An 18,776-nucleotide genomic window follows, 5' to 3' on the forward strand; every position below is an offset into this window, starting at 1 on the left:
GCACTTAACCGGCGGAGCCCAATGATGGCCACCTGGGCAAACTTCACCTGGTTTGGGAGCCAGCTGTCATTAATGAGCCCTCCCTGCTTTATTTGGTTGGCAGCTGCCTGCTGTTGTGTGCAAAGACTGCTCAGCCAAGTACAGTTGTATTGTTTGTCTCAAGTCCCACCTCTGCGGTCAGAAAAAGCTCACCATTTCGTTCTTTGTTGGACAGAAAGCTCACAGAAAGTTCATCCTTCAGACCACTCTATTAGATGAACTTTTCTTGGAACCCACCCCCTCTCCCGGGCACTATTTTTTTTCTAATGTTTCATTATGAAAATTTCTAAATAGAAAAGTTGAAATAATTTTACAGTGAACACCTAGATACCTACCACCTAGATTCTGTCACTAACAGTTTACACGTATTTATCCATCTCTGCATCCCTATCAATCCATCCTATTTTCAGTGTATTTCCAGTTCAATACACACATCAGTACATTTTCCCATAGGGGCGCCTGGGTCATCTCAGTTGGCGTGGCGCCCAACACTTGATTGTGGCTCAGATCATGATCCCAGGGTTGTGGGATTGACCCCGCACTCAGTGTGGAGCCTGCTTAAAATTCATTTATTCTCTCCCTCTCTCCCCCCTCTCTCCCTCCCTGTCCTCCTTTTCTTCCTTCCTCCCTCTGCCCCTCTCCCCTGCTTGAGTTCTCTCTCTCCTTAAAAAAAAAAAAAAAAAAAATTCCCCATATGTAGTTCAGTATGAATATCATTAGCCTAGAGTTCAATATATTTTTTTTAAGTTTATTTATTTATTTTGAGAGAGAGAGAGAGTACGAAGAAGAGCAGGGGAGGGGCAGAGAAAGAGAAAGATAGAATCCTAAGCAGGCTCCGCACTGACAGTTCAGAGCCCAACACGGTGCTCGAACCTACGAACCATGAGATCATGACCTAAGCCGAAACCAAGAGTTGGGCACTTAACCGACTGAACCACCCAGGAGCCCTGAGTTTTTTATTTTTAAATGTCTGTTTCTTTATTTTGAGAGAGTATGCGAACAGGCGAAGGGGCAGAGAGAGAGAGGGAGAGAGAATCCCAAGCAGGCTCCACGCTGTCAGCACTGAGCCCAACGTGGGGCTTTATCTCCCAAACTGAGATCATGACCTGATCTGAAATCAAGAGTTGGACGTTTAACTGACTGAGCCACCCATGCACCCCGACAGTCTCTGAATTTTGAAGAATGTATATATCTGCCACACATTATGTTATTCTACAGTCTCTGTGGGTGGTGGTATTAAGCAATCAAACAGGTTGAATTTGATGAACCTTTATATCATGGATCTAAGTAATGAATCTAAAATCATATCACAAAGATGGGTGACTCGATTACAGAAATTATTGGAAATTATGCCGTAGTTGATGTTATTGGCTATCTAACATAGTTTTCAACCAGTATAAATCAGTGTGTCATCTTATTTTTGAGGATGAATGGAAAAGGTGTAAATAATTTGGTTTTATAATAATATATGAAAATTTCATTTAGCTGCCAGTTTCTCTATTTTTACCATGGTTTTTTTTTTTTTTTTTTTTAATGTTTGTTTATTTTTGAGAGAGAGAGCGCGCGAGTAGGGAAGGATCAGAAAGAGGGAGACACAGAATCCGAAGCAGGCTCCAGGCTCCGAGCTGTCAGTACAGAGCCCGACGCGAGGCTTGAACTCACGAACCATGAGATCATGACCTGAGCTGAAGTCGGATGCTTAACCGACTGAGCCACCCAGGCGCCCCTTATCATGGTTTTTAAGGCTCCATTTGTGGGTGGTCAACCAAATGTATTAATACGTGTTTATGGAAAATTAACAAACAGTGTAAGCATTGAATTTCTTTAATGCTCTGGTTTGATTCCGTACAGTTTTAGCTTACATTGGTGATTATCAACCTAGGTACTTACTAGAACTTGAGGACAGGCTTCATATTATTTGGGCAGATCAATATATAGCATTTTTAAAACCCCCTCAGATGTCTCTACTTTAGAATCCTTTATATTTCCCCCCTTATAGATTTAATCATATATTCATGCCTTTTCATTCATTTAAGCCTATTTTCTGTTGGTTGCTGAAATTGTCAACTTGGCAAGTGAGATGATTTTTAAATGGTTTCCTGTGTCTTTCCAGTACTGCCTCAGTACTTGTTTTCTTAAAAAAAAATACGCTCCAGTCTATTCTGGGGGGTCCCCAAGGCCACCCCCAGGTTCGGTCCTTCACTAGGAGGCCACGCAGGATTCAGCATAATGTTATGCTTAGGGCTGAGGTTTATTACAGCAAAAGGATACAGAGCAAAGCCAGCAAAGATAAAGGGTGCCCAGGGCAAAGTCTGGAGGGAACCAGGGGAACCTTCCAGAGTCCTCTGTCAGTAGAGAGTCTCTCTCAGTGGAGTCTCACAGGACACACGCGGTTCCTCCAGCAGGGAGTTGTGACAACATGCGCAGCATGTTGTCTCCCGGAGAAACTTAGAGACTTAGCATCCAAGGGTTTCACTGCGAGCTGGTCACATAGGCATCCTCTGCCTAGCATATTCCAAAGTTCTGGACTCCCAGAAGGAAAAGAAACGTTCCGCATAACCTCCACTGCACAAACAACTAGGCCAGGCGAAGCCCTCCTAACATTTGGGGGAAGTTTCCAATTGGTGTAGGGACGTAAACCTTGCAACAGGCGTTTCTGACGACAGGCAGGCTCAGGCTGTTGCCTTAACGCAGGCCCCGCAGAGTTTTCTGCTTCTAACACACACGCAAAATCCCAGTTCCTTTCAGTGGAGAATAAACTGGTTATTAGGGTGCATACAAATACTAGGCAGAGGTACTCATTCTAGGCCACTTTAGTGACAGAACTAATAAAATATCTTTTTGATAGATTATTCTCCATTTAGGTTTTGTTGTTGTTGTTGTTGTTTTAAAGTAATCTCTACACCCAACATGGGGCTTGAACTCACAATCCTTTGGTCTCATGACCCTGAGATCAAGAGTTGCATACTCTACAGACTAGGCCAGCCAGGCACCCCTCTTCCCTTAGAGTTCTAACCATTTAAATCCTATTTTCATCTTGTTCTAATGGAAACACTAATCATTTTTGTTTTGTTTGTTTGCTTTTTTACTTTGGTGCAAGCAGCTTTTCTTCCATAAAGCAACATCATATTTTTAAAAATCAATTTTAGGTGTGCCTGGGTGGCTCAGTTGGTTAAGCATCCAACTTTGCCACAGTTTGATCTCAGTTTGTGAGTTCGAGCCCTGCATCGGGTTCTGTGTCTCCCTCTTTCTCTCTCACTTTCTTTCTCTCTCTGCCCCTCCCCCCTCCCCCTGCTTGCACTGTCTCTCTCTTTCTTAAAAATAAACTTTTTTAAACTTTTACTTATTTTTGAGAGACAGAGAGAGAGCATGAATGAGGGAGGAGCAGAGAGAGAGGGAGACACAGAATCCAAAGCAGGCTCCAGGCTCCGAGCTGTCAGCACAGAACCCGATGCAGGGCTCTAAGTCATGAACTGTGAGATCATGACCTGAACCGAAGTCAGATGCTTAACCATCTGAGCCACCCAGGCAACCCTAAACAAATTTTTTTAATCAATTTTAACACATTGTATAATTTATTATTGTCAGTGTATTTATATTGGAATAATTGATGGACTTCTAGAAACCTTAATCTTCTGAAATAATTTGGATTTTATCCATATTTCTCATAAAATAAAGCCCATAATGTATTATTGTATTATATTTTAGAGCTTTAGAAAGAACTGTACGTTATAATAAAAATATGTAGCTAGAATGGATTTGAGGATAGTAATGGTACCATGCGAGTCCCCTTCCTTTTTATGGCCAAATATCTTGGAATTAATGTTACATTCTGTCCCTATCACCATCATCTGAATCCGATGAAGGGAAAGAGAAATTGTTATACCTCCCTAGGCAATGGTCATGGATACCTATTGATGTGTTGGATAAAATTCTATACAATCAGTAAAGAAGAGTGGTGAATGGGAGAATACAGAAAAATATAATCTTGAGATTTTCTGAAATTCTTCTTTAACTCTATTATTAGGGCCAAGTGCAGATCAGCTGTGTGGGGGGTGGGGTGGGGGGCATGGCCATTATTTGGTCACTAACGGTTTGAATATTGAACTCCCAAGTTTTTGCAATTCTTTGGAGAAAAACTACCCAAGAAGTTCTAATGGAATAATTACTGAAAGTCCATTATCTTTGTCCTTCTTCTAGTTCAGAAGCCATGAACTCAAGCAATGATTCTAAAATGACCCAAAAGTAAAACAAATTCGTTTCTAAGTCTTACACCTCTGGGGAGATCTCCTTGGTCATGGTTTCAGGTGCATTGCCATTAGCCCCTGTTGATGCCTGTTGACCCTAGTCCAGTGAGGCCATCGTTTCCTATACAAACTCAGTGATTAAGGCGCATCCCAGTATGATACCCCTTTGATTTTGCTTTATCCTGTTTGAAAACAAGAATCATCCTGGGAATGATAAAACTCTGAGGTTTTAACTCACACAAATACTTAACACGTTCATCTGGCAACGTTTCCGTTCCACACCTGTTTCACAAAAAGTTTTAAAAAAAATTTTTAATGTTTATTTATTTTTGAGAGAGAGATGACGGAGTGCAAAAGGGGAAGGGGCAGAGAGAGGAGACACAGAATCCGAAGCAGGCTCCAGGCTCCCAGCTCCCAGCTGTCAGCACAGAGCCTGACGCAGGGCGCGAACTCACAAGCTGCGAGATGGTGACCTGAGCCGAAGTTGGATGCTTAACCGACTGAGCCATCCAGGCGCCCCTCACGAAAAGTTTTAAAAGAAAGTTTTTATATTTTTACCAATGGTTGTTTCATGTATCAAGTATTGTTCATTGTCTCCTTAAAAAGTCAGATCTCTGTACCATTTTTAACTCAGTTTATAACACCTTTGTATATATCCCAAAACCTCAAGGTTCCAGCTCCTTTTCAGACGGCATGGGTCCTTACCTGTTTCACACACACACACACACACACACACAACACACACACACACTCACACTCCAATTTCCTCATAGTTAAAATAATATTTAACTGGTGTAGACGTTAAATTTTTATATTTTCTTGTGATCAGCTTTTCTATTTTTAACTACCTCTCAGACCTAGAACCTCAGCATTTTTTGACTTCCTCCTCATTGCTATTCAGGTTTTCTCTATTCTCTGGCTTTTCCAAAGCCTGCTGCTTGCATGAACCTACGATTTGACTTTCATTTTGTTTCTGTAAGTATCCACTGTTGGGACTCCGCAGGCCTGTGAGGAATGTGCTCTGAAAGTTGTGGTGGCCCGGCCGGCAGCTGCCATACTGTCACCGAAGTCGAACGCTTAACCGACTGAGCCACCCAGGCGCCAGTGGGTTTTAATAAAGTGGAGAACTGGGTTGTTTTTTTACCCTTCCATAACTTTTATGGTTAGCTGCTAACAAAAGATTGGACAGAATCCAAATACCCATCAGTAGGGGACTCTTGAATAAACAATGGTATAGCTACCTAGTACAGCTCTAGAAAGGAATGAGAAAGATCTCTGTACATTAATTTATGTTTTATCTTTATTTTTGAGAGAGAGAACGTGAGCAGGGGAGGGGCAGAGAGAGAAAGAGAGAGAGAGAGAGAGAGAGATACCGAATTGAAAGCAGGCTCCAGGCTCTGAGCTGTCGGCACAGAGTCTGACGCGGGGCTCAAACTCCCACACTGTGAGATCATGACCGGAGCTGAAGTCGGACGCTTAACTGACTGAGCCACCCAAGCGCACTACCTTGTAATTATTTTATATAATTAAAAAAAACAATTAAAATTTAAAAATCAAGCATAGGCTGAAATAATTAAACTATATAATTCATGTGTGACATAAATACATAAAATAGATTTCTTTCAAATGGCTTTAAAACATAATATTTGAGGTGCCTGGGTGGCTCAGTTGGTTAAGCATACGACTTCGGCTCAGGTCATGATCGGGTGTTTCGTGGGTTTGAGCCCTGCATTGGGCTCTGTGCTGACAGCTCAGAGCCTGGAGCCTGCTTCGGATTCTGTTTCCCTCTCTCTCTGCCCCTCCCTCACTCATGTGCTGTCTCTATCTCTCAAAAATAAATAAACATTAAAAAAAACTTTTTTAAGAAATAAAACGTAATATTTTAACTATATATCCCTAGAGGATATATAAAAGAGTCACAAAATAATCTTAAATCGAGTTCATATTTTTGTTTATAACGTTGCTATTATTTTGACACACGTCTTCAGATAAAGCAAAGATTATATTAATGTCATTAGGAACCAAAATTTTCAAGGTAAGGGAGAAAAGATACAAGTATAAAATGAAAGGATTTAATGAAAGCCGTGTAATCTTACATATGAATCATGAATGTGAATGTAAACTCATGACATTTTTTCTAAAAGGTATGTATTTCAATAGCTGTGTCCATTGAAAAGAGAAGTAACAACAACCTGTTAACTGTTGGCATCCTCATCATCCAGATTGCGGTCTCTAAATTCTGTTTCTCAGATCAGTGATTGTGTGCGTGGAACAGGAAATGTCCAGGATGAACCTGGGATAGTCTGTCATGCCAGAAATGGAAGAAACTAGATGTCTGATGATATGAAAAGACATGGAGCCGCTCTGAAGAGGCTCCCACTGGCCAAAGAAGGCACAATTTGAGCAATGGATTGAAACTCATCAAATATATTACACGCCCCCCCCCCCCGCAAAAAAAAAAAAAAGTCAAAACCACTTGAATCACATTTAGAGGTTTCTAAAGCACTGTTTTAAAAGTCTCGTAGTTTTGATGAATAGTTCATCCTCTGGATGTCTGTAAAAAGACCCTCTTCGTTACACCTAGTCTGTCCCCTCCTGCTCTTTTCCATATATGTGTGTGGGTATAAAATCTGGAAGAAAAAAAGATATGGTTGGACTATGTTTAGTACATTTCAGCCTGTAGTTTAAAGCAGGAAGTTGGAAAGGCAACCTGCTGTGTGCACTAGAACCTGTATTTTCCTGGTCTTGCTGCATAACCTGAGAGTCTTTGGGGCCTTAGTCTTGTCCGCCTCATATTTCTGCTTTAGGCACACCAAATTTCAGTGGACTCTAACTGATTTTAAAGGCACTGGGCAGAACAGTGAGTTCTGCTCATTTGCTACAAATAAAACCAGAACCTACCTACAAGGCTTTTTTGAGAAATAGTATAGTTTGAATTTACTCTGTGTACCTTCTCAGCTTGCCAGCTTGTCCTTTTAGGCCAAAAAAGGCCATATAGGCGCCGTGGCTCAAATAGCAAGCACAGCTGTTTCTGTACTGACCAAATGAGGCATGTTATGTGCAAAGCGTTTGGAGGCTGTTCTTTTTTTCTTTCCAGAAGAATCCACTAGGCCTGAGGGACTTGGAAACACTATTCTTCCCTCTCCTGGGGGTTCAGGGAACAATGAGCTGTATCATTTAATAGGCAAAAGTAATATGATCTTGGGGCACCTGGGTAGCTCAGGTGGTTAAGTATCCAACTTCGGCTCAGGTCATGATCTCGCGTTCCGTGAGTTCAAGCCCTGCATCGGGCTCCACTGACAGCTCAGAGCCTGGAGCCTGCTTCAAATTTTGTGTCTCCCTCTCTCTGCCCTTCCCCTGCTCACACTCTGCCTCTTTCTCAAAAATAAACATTAAAAAAATATTTTTAGGGGCGCTTGGGTGGCTCAGTCGATTAAGCATCTGACTTTGGCTCAGGTCATGATCTCGTAGTTCGTGGGTTCAAGCCCTGCATTGGGCTCTGTGCTGACAGTTCAGAGCTCAGATCCTGGAGCCTGCTTCAGAGTCTGTGTCTCCCTCTCTCTGTCCTTCCCCTGCTTGCTCTCTCTCTCTCAAAAATAAATAGACATTAAAAAAAATTTTTTTTTTTAATTTTTTAAAGTACTATGATCTTTTAGAGCCTAGAACTGAGAACCTGAAAAGTATGTTTCTGAGGAGTCAGATCTGTGTTTAAATAGGCCTAAGTTTGTAATTCTGGGAATGTATTTGTTTTTTAATTAACATCTAAGAAAAACTTGTTGGTCAATCTTGTTTCTTCTGCCTTTTTCCTGCTACATTTTAAAGCAGACCTTTGATAATATGGCATTTCACCATACATACTTCCTTACTGGCAATTTATTTAACCTCTGGGGGCCCTCTCTACCGAAATGGAGAAAATATTCCCTACTTTATTATTTCATTAAAAAGCTGTGAGAGAAGGTGAAAACATTTTGGAAGTAAGAGTGCTAACAAAATGAAAGCACTACTGATTCTAGGTTATGTCAGGGTGTCCTCTCCAAGGTAAAAACTCTGATTTGTTTTCAAATGAAAGTAGTGAGGGACACCTGGGTAGCTCAGTCGGTTAAGTGGGCAACCTTGGTTTTGGCTCAGGTCATGACTATCTCACAGTGTGTGGGTTTGAGCCCTGTGTCGGGCTCCCTGCTGGCAGTGTGGAGCATGCTTGGGATTCTCTCTCTCTCTCTCTCTCTCTCTCTCTCTCTCTCTCTCTCTCTCTCTCTCCCTCCCCCTCCCTCCCTCCCTCCCTCCCTCCCCCCCTCCCCCTCCCTCCCTCCTCACTTGCCCTCTCTCTCAAAATAAATAAACTTAAAAAGTATTCTAGAAATGTGGGTGTGCCTAGGGCACTCATACTGTATTGAAAAAAAATGAAAATAGTGAATCAAGGGATGCTTGGCTAGGTCAGTCGACAGAGCATTTGATTCTTGATCTTGGGGCCACGAGTGAAAGTTTACTAAATAAATAAAAAGAAAGAAAATAGGTTTCGGTATACCATGTAAAAATACATAAATCAGGTTCTCTAGATGTATGCCTTTTTTTCAAAGGCTGATTTAGTTTTGGTTTTCCAGTTGGAGATAAATATTTGGGCAAAACATAGTGTTCAGCACACCAACCCGATCATTGTCACTTTTGGAGTTAAGCCCTGAAGGCCATTCTCTTTTCCCCACAAATAGAGCCTGGCATTTCAACATCAGATATTCTGTCTTGGATCAAACAAGAGGAAGAACCCCAGGTTGGGGCCCCACAGGAGGCCAAGGAGAGTGACCCGCACAAGGGTGCCTATGCCGGTGAGTGAGGACTCGGAGATGCCCCTGTCCAGATTCTGCTCAGGCCAGGACTGACTGAGGAAGCGGCAGGGGGGGGGGGGGGGGCGTGTTGTGGAGGCAAGGATGGGGAAGAAGATTGGGGAAAGGGGGAAAAGGACACACTCAAGTAGGTTAGAAATAATGAAATCAAAGTAAGATGAATTTTACGTGTGAAAACACCCTTTTAAGTGTAAAGACAAAGTCGATTTGCTAGAGGGAGAAAGATAAGTGCCCACAGGATGTACCAAAAGTAGGAGGATGAGGAAAGACTGAAGACCATCTGAGGATTGTGTAGAAAGGATAGAACAAAAACGGGGGGAGGAGATGAGCCATAGAGACAAGAATGTCCTTGGAGAGGCGCAAGTGTTGACAAAGCTCTCCCGCGGGACAAAGTGATGGCAGAAGCAGCAAATAGCTTCCTTCCCAGAGATTTAGCACCATCTATATTTTGCCATCTGAATTGTAGAAGAGAATCCCAAGGTCAGAAGGAACCCATTCATATATATGACTTGATGCAGCCTGTTTTAAATATCTTCTATGCCCTGTGTTCCATTAGAGTCTAGGAAACAAATAAAAAATACCAGTTGGTGCTCTTCCAGATATTTATATCGGACACCTCCCCCCGCCCCAGGACTGGGCACGCCCACTGTTAAGTCTCCAGGGTGAGTGGGGTGGATGACTTCTATAAGAGAAATCAGGAGTTTGGAGAAGATCCATTAGTTTTAGTTTAGGTGTTTAGTTGCGGCCTCTAGCCAGTTGTGAAGCCGGAATTGGGCCTTGCAAGATTGGCGTGACATGGTCGGGTGTGATTTGGGAAGCTGGGAAGAGACGGATGGAGGCTACAAAAGGGAGGGCAGAACGAGCAAAGATTCAGAGCCAGAAATGTGGACTGGATTTTCAGGCAAAGTAAAGAGAGCTAATAGTCATGAAGCATTTATCTGGCCGACCGAAGAGAAGTAAGAGTAGACGAATGTGTCATTTTTAGGCCTTGTGCCGGGAGTTGCCATCAGACGGCTGTTGACAGGGGTGACCCTGAGTCCTTTCTTTCAGATGAGGAGCTTGTCATCAAAGCTGAAGGCCTTGCCCGAGCCTCCCTGTGCCCCGAGGTTCCCGTCACCTTCTCTTCTCCACCACCGGCAGCGAAGGACGCTTTTTCCGATGTGGCTTTCAAAAGCCAGCCGTCTGCGTCCATGGCACCTTTTGGACGTCCAGCCGCCGACCTGGCCGAAGCCTCTGAGGGACAAGTGACTTTCACGCAGTTGGGCAGCTACCCCCTGCCGCCTCCGGCCGGGGAACAGGTATTTTCGTGCCACCACTGTGGCAAGAGCCTCAGCCAAGACATGTTGCTGACCCACCAGTGCAGCCACACAGGTGAGCACCCCTTGTCCTGTGCCCAGTGCCCTAAGCACTTTCCCCAGCAGGCCGACCTCAGCAGCAGCTCCCAGCCCCACGCCAGTGACACGCCCCCCACCTGCCCGCACTGCGCCAGAACTTTCACTCACCCTTCAAGACTCACCTACCACCTCCGGGTCCATAACAGCACCGAGCGCCCCTTCCCCTGTCCCGACTGCCCCAAGCGCTTCGCGGACCAGGCCCGGCTCACCAGCCACCGGCGAGCGCACGCGAGCGAGAGGCCCTTCCGCTGCGCGCAGTGCGGCCGGAGCTTCAGCCTGAAAATCAGCCTCCTGCTGCACCAGCGGGGGCACGCGCAGGAGCGGCCTTTCTCCTGCCCCCAGTGCGGCATTGACTTCAATGGCCACTCGGCCCTGATTCGCCACCAGATGATCCACACGGGCGAGCGCCCTTACCCGTGCACTGACTGCAGTAAGAGCTTCATGCGCAAGGAGCACCTGCTGAACCACCGGCGGCTGCACACGGGCGAGCGGCCCTTCAGCTGCGCGCACTGCGGCAAGAGCTTCATCCGCAAGCACCACCTCATGAAGCACCAGCGCATCCACACGGGCGAGCGGCCCTACCCCTGCGCCTACTGCGGCAGGAGCTTCCGCTACAAGCAGACGCTCAAGGACCACCTGCGCTCGGGCCACAGCGGGGGCTGTGCGGGCGACAGCGACCCCTCTGGACAGCCGCCCGACCCCCCGGGGCCGCTCCTAACTGGGCTCGAGACTTCTGGCCTGGGCGTTAACACCGAAGGTCTAGAGACCAGTCAGTGGTACGGGGAAGGGAGCGGAGGGGGAGTTTTGTAAATCTCGCTCCTTTCGCGGTTCTCCGTGCCCGCTGGCCCCTGGGCCCTCTGCAGTGATCGCCGTGTGGCACTTCCGTGAGTTTGGGATCTTACACACTTGACTACAGACAGGCCGGAATTTGGAACTTGACAACATTACGAGAACACCACACTCTGAAACCCAGAAAGACCTAGAAAGGGACCCAGCATCCCGATCGTTTCAAAAGTATTACCTAAGCAGAAGTTGTATAAGAATGTTATATACGAATGTTGCAGAGAGGTTAGGAAGCAAGATTTGTCCTCTGGTAATCCATCACGGGGTCGTAAGGTAATAATGATTGTGGCTCTAGGTAGGAAGAGCCTCCAAAGTTCGAAGCCCATCCTGAGGCATGAGAATGTCTCACCGAACCTCTGGTTAATTCCTTGATGGTGAGATGGTTGTTAGGAGGGAGTGCTGGAGCCTGGGTCGCGTATGCCCCTTCCTGACACCAGCTAAAATCTGCTCCTGTGCTGATGTACTGCCTCTCCCGAGATGAGAATTCAAGACTGCCTTCCTAGGTTTCCTAGATTAATTCTTCTAATACATTTTGTTAATATCGGGGGAGCAAGAAGCCTGACTTTAAAAGCTCCTTAAGGAGAACAGTTCCTAACTTTGAATAGTTTGAAGAGTTCAGGATCTTATTGGCATTTAAACTGCTAGGAGCCTTTGTGGAGGTCCTCGTTAAAAAAGCGGGAGCAGTGTCCTTAGCCCCAGCTTTAAAATCTAGAGAGCCAGAGAAATGACAGAACAGCCTGAAATTTGTGCCTGAACCATGACATATAAATTTATGTCAGATTTTCCTTATTTCCAAGCTAATAAGCTGGTTTTTCCATTCCTGCTGTCTCATCTTCTTGACAGTCATCAGCAGAAAAGATCACAGCGCTTTCCAGAAGCGTTACGGAGTTTCAGAAAGTGCCCGTGGCTCTCAGCTTTCCTTTCCTCAGTAGTGAGATGATGGTGCTCTCCTGCAGCTTTCTTGAGTTATCAGTGTCTGCGCGCCCCTTCCGGCTCTCCCCGTTGGCAGTGGGCAGACTGAAGGGCTTTGTGGGTCCCTGAGCACTAAGCACCAGTACAGACAAGGACAGCCCCTTCTTGCCTGTTCTGCTTTTAGGGACCTTGGCTCCCATGTGCTCGAGATCATTCAGTCAGAGGAGGGCGTCGGAGTGTGGTCCTGCTACTAAGTGGCTTTGCAGTGGGACGTAAGTCCCTTTCCCTGTACAGACTGCAAATTTTCATCTGCAAAATGATGAGGCTGGTGGAAGGGAAAAAAAGTGAAATTAACAAAGAAATTAACAAAACTCGTGGTTCATTTCTTCTGCCAAAATTCTATCTCTAACTCTGGCTTCTCTCCAGGCGAAGCCAAATAAGACCCCCCAAATCCAAGCAGAGACGTTCTTGTTGAAACTTGACCGAACTCGATTTGTTTTATTCCGGCTGGGAGCCTGAGGTGGAAGAGACTGCCCTAAGTCTTGGGCTGTAACGCTGTTGATTCCTACCCTCTCTTGTTTCCCCTGAATCTTTCTCAGATGCCTGGAAACAAGGTCTGCAAGTACTTAGGACAGTTTCTTGATGAAATGATAAGGGAGGCACCCATTTTTCCCTTATCACCTAGTCCAGCCTTCACCCAGCCTAGCTATGCATAAACACACTAGGAAAAAGGTTTTGCCCTGGCTAGCTTTGCTCCTGGGAAGGCTCTGTCTGAACATGCTGCCCTTAGAGGACAATTGCATTTATGAAACATCTGCTCTGTGGCATTCACAATACCAGGGATCACAGGAGATCTAAGAATGAGTGTGAGACCCGATTCCCTGCCATAACTTATAGTCTGAAGGCAATGAGAAAATCCAGTGTAGAACAAACCAGGACAACTGATGAAAAGAACCCCAGCATATTGGGATTAGTGCTTTCTAGTTAGAATCTAGACCAATACTATAGGTAAATGTAGGGGCTCTGGGGCTCCCAAAGCCAGGGTTCCAGCTTCACTGGTGACCTACTAGGAACTTGGTGTGAGATCCAGCTCTGGTTTGAACCTTGTCTCCTCATTAAAGGGGACAAGAATCAAAGCACTACCTTTAGGTGGTGAGTTCCCTTTTCTGGAAGGATTTGAATATTTGCCAGGGTGTGCTAGAAAGGGATTCCTACATTAGGTGTGGTGCTGGTCTAGATAACGTCAGAAACTCTCTACTCAAAGATTTAACGAGGGTACAGAGCTTGTTAATGAGAGAGACCTGTGGGTTAAAATGCTACAAATACATCCCACAGTCTTTTCTGCAAGGAACTGTAGTCAGCAGGGACCCACGCTCTGGCAAGAAGTTGAACACGGTTCAAATATCAACGAGGTGGTTCAAATGCCATGGCAATAGCCATGAAGCTGAATGACAGGGAATGGGCAGGGCCATGCCAGAAAGATGGAAGTCCGTGTTCTACTCCTCAGCCCCATACACACCAGGGGTTTTCGATTGTGCATTCTGGTCTCCTTTCCCTGCACCGATCCTCTAACAGGTAGAACTCCGGGCCAGCTCTAGAGTTTGTTTGCTTAAGATTCCTGAGCGGATGCATAAATGTATCGGTGGAAAACTTAAGTCCAACAGAAAGGTTTCAGAGTGTGGAGAAACTTGGTCCATCGAGGGCTCTTGAGAGAGACCATTTAACTGAAGTTGAAGTAGCTGAGGATCGGTTGTCATGACCAGACAAGATAGGAAAGACAAGAACCCAGAAATGTGCTCTCCGTCTGCCCCTGGGCTAAGAGGTATGTCACGTACAAATAGGCACATCCCCTTGAAGTAGACCCAGATGTTGACTCTAACCAGATTCACTCTTTGCTTGCCAAGTTTTTCATCGTCACCATTAGATGAGCCTCTGTTTCAGCCACAGGTGTGAAAATAAATGGAAGTTGATTGCTTGTCTAGAAAGTGAAAGAAGACTCTGGTCCTTTCTGCTGGGTATTTAATATTGGAAACACGGTAGCTGGGCTCTGGCTAGAGCAGTGCTTTACGTAACTAAGACTGCAAGGTTCCAGTGGGAGACCGCTGGGCTGCTTTTTGGAGCGTTTCGGAAAGACTTGGGTGACCATGCCATCTCAACCAGGATGAGATCAGATGGCTGCTTACTGGGGAATAACAAACGTTCACTGTCTCAGTCCGCAAAAACTTTGTTGATAATAAAGGACCCAGGTTCCTTTATTCATAACATGGGATGGAGAACCCAGTTTCTGCTCAGGTTTTCTCCGAGGAGAGTCAGAACACCCTGGTCCTTCCCCCCACCTTCCACCCCATATCGAAGCTTCTTAGACAACAAAAAGCTGTCTGAGGGCTGCTCAGTAGCAATGAGTCAAAGCAAGTCTTTCCCCAAATGGCTCTTATAGATGAGGAACTCTGTTATCATCAGATAGGTTTCTTCTGTGTGTTTGGTGGATGCTTTGACCCTGTTCCGTTAACTCTACAAACTCACAGGGTCTATACATAGGACATCCTTTGAGTAGGGAAGTACCAGGTTCTTTAAGCAAAAGAACCTCAAGTTAGGTCAAACTGGCAGGGAGGGGAGGAGGAGGAGGGGGAGGGGGAAGTGCACAGGGCCTTAATTGAAGGACACACGTGGGTTAGTAGAGCTTAATGGGCACAGACTCTGAGTCAGACCTGTATTCAAGTCCTAGCATCATCAGAAATATCATAACATATGCTATGTAACCATCATGAGCCTAGTTTCCTTATCTGTAAAATGGAATGACATCTAGGTCTCAAGAGGGTTTGGGGCTTAGAGGAAAAGGAAGCCTGTGTGAAGTGCTTAGCTCAGAGCCTGCCAACACAGGGGTCAGTACGGAAACTATCCAGAAAGGTTACGGGACCGACTGGAGAGACGATCCTAAGTCTGGGCTGCTCTACAGAAGCACTTAATTGCCTGATGTCTCAGCTTTTTGACCGCTGTCTTTTGCTTCTGTTTAACCTGTTCTTGTATTCGGTCTTTCCTGTACCTCCTGGTTGCCACAGGTTTCTGTGTACCTTGACCCCACGTGGCTCTGATTCTTTTTTTTTCTTCAGATTCTAAACCATGCGATGTGGCCCAGCTCCCCTTTCTATACCAGGTCACACAGGTTTCCAGCCAACCCTTGGATTGGCTGCCCTTGGGTTGCATGTTCATCTTGGTTCAGTCAGCTGTGGTCAGGAGGAAACGTCCTGTGCTTCCTGCACCAGGGTCTGTGGGCCTGGGAATGGGCAAACGGTGGCACAGGGTTGTATTTCTGGCACCACCAGGACAGGGGACAGTCTCTGTTTCAAAGACGTCTACTTCATTAGGACTTTAAGAGACCAGAGCTTATTGTCCCCACCATAAGGGAACTAGAAGGTACTATTTACGTATCTTGCAACATGAGCAATCTCTTGCCTTCTAAGGTGTTAACTCCTCCCTTTCTGGCCCCGCTCTAGTTTCTTTTCAAATGTGTAACTCTGGCCATGATCCTATATATACGCATACACAATGACTTCTGTCAGCTAGGTCAAGTTGTCTCTTCAAAACAAAAAAGTATTTCACCCCTAGGGCCAATCAACCACTAAAGGAGGCAGAGAGATATGGCCCAATCAGAGAAGCCTCAGAAGCAGTGTGCTGCAATGCTCTCAAAAACTGCCAGGTACATTTGAAATATTTGATAAAGTCTCATTGAGCTATGTGGCTTTAATTGCAAAGCCATTATTTACTGTAAAATCTTGAAACTGGTCTAAAAAGTGAGCTAATAACCAAGAACACGGGCCATATCCTGTTTCGTATCCCTCACGGGCCACGTGCTGATAGGGACATGGGTGTTCAGTGCGTAATCATCCAGTGGAAAGACCACCTGAGCAGGAGTTAAAAACGGGATTCTGGCCAAGCTGAACACTACTTACTTGATAGGGAGCAAGCCACTTATTTTGTAGGTCTCATCTTCCTAATTCTAATATGCAGACAGAACACGATGGTTCTTCCAACTCCAAAATCATGGAATTTAACATTTTACATCTGGGTCCTGTTTTCCTTGTCTGGTTTCTCCCCAGATTCCGCCCTGTTGAGAGATTGCATCTGACACAGTAGAATAAACACCTTGGAGAGGTATGCATTCTTAGACTCTTATTCTAACCGTATTATAATTACTCCAAAGCCATACAAACTGACAAAATTCCAGCAAAACTATAACATTTTGTTTTAAATACACATTCGACTGCATTTTACTTAAAGCACAGGAAAACAAAAAGAAGGCATACCAAAATAACAATGATGGATCTAGGGTACTGGGGCCATTCAGTGGTTCTTTTTGGAAAGTGGTTCTTCCTCCCCGTGTTTGTAATGTAAAATACTTTATGTCCAGCATCTATAATCCTTTTATAAGAATAAGGCTAATCGTAATGAAAAAATTCTTGGAAAGGAAGTCAGGAGGCCAGAGTTTCAATCTCATTTTGGTTTTCTCATTCCTAGTATGAGGATAATGCCCACTTTACTAACTTTACATAGGTCACTCAAATGAGGAAAGGTCTTTGAAAGCACTTTGAAACATACTGCAGGCCTAAGAAAGTGTTGACATCGATGCAGAATTACTTGTTGACCAGTTAAACAATTTCCTGGATGTTGTTGGTGCATCTTTTCGCTCAAGGCCAGGCAGCGGTTGTTTCTTCGCTTCCAGTCTGCCTGCCCGTGCTGGGGAGAAGCTGGCCCGAGACGGCAATTTGGGAAGCAGTGGGAAGAACAGTATGTGTGAGCAGAGACTGAAAACAAAGCTTGATGCAGAAAGTGTCAGACCTATATAATGCGTTCACTTCTACCAGCAACTTATGCCAGATAACCAGTTTTATGTACATGAGGAATTGAAACAAATTAGAAAGGCAGGCACATTACTGGAGAGACCGGGCTAAACAGGCTGAATTCAAAATCAAGGAAGTACAGAAAGCAGTCTACATAAGGCAGTTCTTGGCGTTGAATTGTAGTTGTAAAAAAATTGTGTAAGAAAAACAATATCTACAAGCCAAGCTCACTGAGTAAACAGCAGGATAAAAACAATGGACAAGAATAGTTCAATCAGTCCCATGTTTATTAGCCAATAAGTACTAATTCGGGATGCTCATTGCCACAGGGTGATCCTGTAAGGCGGAGACAGGCACACTGTTTTGATCTCGGCTGAACGTGAGACGAAGCCGGGGACCTTAAAAAATAAATTTGTGCCAGGGCCCACCCTGGCATGATCTAATTTTCCTGGGGTGGAGCCTGGGTGTTTGTTTTTTTTTTAAGTTCCCCCCCCACGCGATTCTACTGTGCCTGCAAGTTTAGAAGATCCTAGAACAAGAAAGTGAATTCTTGGACTGGAAATGAGCAGTTAGCCTGCTTTACTGGAGCAGGGAGCTGTGGATCGGAGATTCATAAAGGGTCACTGAATCCACAACGGGCCGTCCTAATTTCATAGGAAGTAAGGCTATGGGCATGGTGGTTGAAAAAGTTCTGACTGATCGCAGTCGGTAGGACCTCTAGAGGCCGCGGGAAAAGCCGCATTTTCTCCGCTGCGCCCACTGCGGGCTCTGGCCAGAGAGACCTGGTGTGTGACACACTGTCAGCATACCGGACGAGCCCAGATGGGATCCGTTCCGATGCCTGCAGTGTACCCTGACTCGCATTGTGACACTAGCAGTTTGATGAAGAAGGAAAAGGGATCTTGGTGATGTCCTTACCGGCTCGGCTTTAACAATAATACGGGGTTTCACACCTTATTTGTCGCATTTAGGAAAACCAGTATAGGAGCACTGGACTTCATTTGGAATGAATTTTGACCATTTTTAATAATCAAATCCACACTTGAAGTGACGCCCGTCGGGAGGATTCAAGAGAACATACTGCGATTGTTAATTTACCAACACAAAACCTGTCTTCTGCATGCACAGAGTTTCTAAGCCCTGGACACCTGTCGCAGTAGAACTGTTGAGTAGCTAACTCAGGCACCCAAGCAATCACATATTTACTGACACTGAGCAAAGTACCGTAGTCATTAAGAACTGAAGAGGAGCCAGGGAACTTCACTCATCTGCTGTGCCAAGACTTGTAAAGAAGGTGATGAAATGCCTACTTGAAGTAGGCTGAGAATAAACTCAGGAGGGAAAAAGTATTTTCTCTAAACTTTCTGCAAAGCAGGAATTCTCAGAAGTTAGTGAGAAAGAGGGAATGTGTGTGTGCATGCACGCGCACACTGAAGTTTGAATAAAAACGTTGGTAAAGGTGGGTCTGAAAGGGCAAGTATGTTGGAAACTCATTAGCGAGAGCAAACTGACCTTAAAACTGTAGAATACAAAACATTTTTCTGTGACCCTGCCATCAGCACTCTGCCTCTTCAAGTAGCCGGAGCTTTATCACCTCGCCCTGCAGTGCCCGCCCCTCCATAAGCCCTGCCTGATTTTTTTTTTTATAATTTTTTTTTAACGTTT

The 18,776-nt window shown here is 45.0% G+C and overlaps 1 protein-coding gene across 2 annotated transcripts in view; it reads left to right on the top strand.

Annotated features, from left to right (window-relative positions):
- Positions 1-18,658, top strand: part of ZNF398 (zinc finger protein 398) — a 32,978-nt gene extending 14,320 nt beyond the window's left edge. For both annotated transcript variants that reach the window (XM_053898636.1, XM_053898635.1), the window contains exons 5-6: positions 8,993-9,106; positions 10,175-18,658. In XM_053898636.1, coding sequence (XP_053754611.1) covers positions 8,993-9,106; positions 10,175-11,328 — 1,268 coding nt within the window. In that variant the 3' untranslated portion in view covers positions 11,329-18,658. The remainder of the gene's footprint in view (positions 1-8,992; positions 9,107-10,174) is intronic.
- Positions 18,659-18,776: the final 118 nt, after the last annotated feature.

This window comes from Panthera pardus, unplaced genomic scaffold, assembly GCF_024362965.1.
Source record: "Panthera pardus isolate Hobbes unplaced genomic scaffold, ASM2436296v1 HiC_scaffold_9, whole genome shotgun sequence".
Taxonomy (NCBI): Eukaryota; Metazoa; Chordata; class Mammalia; order Carnivora; family Felidae; genus Panthera; species Panthera pardus.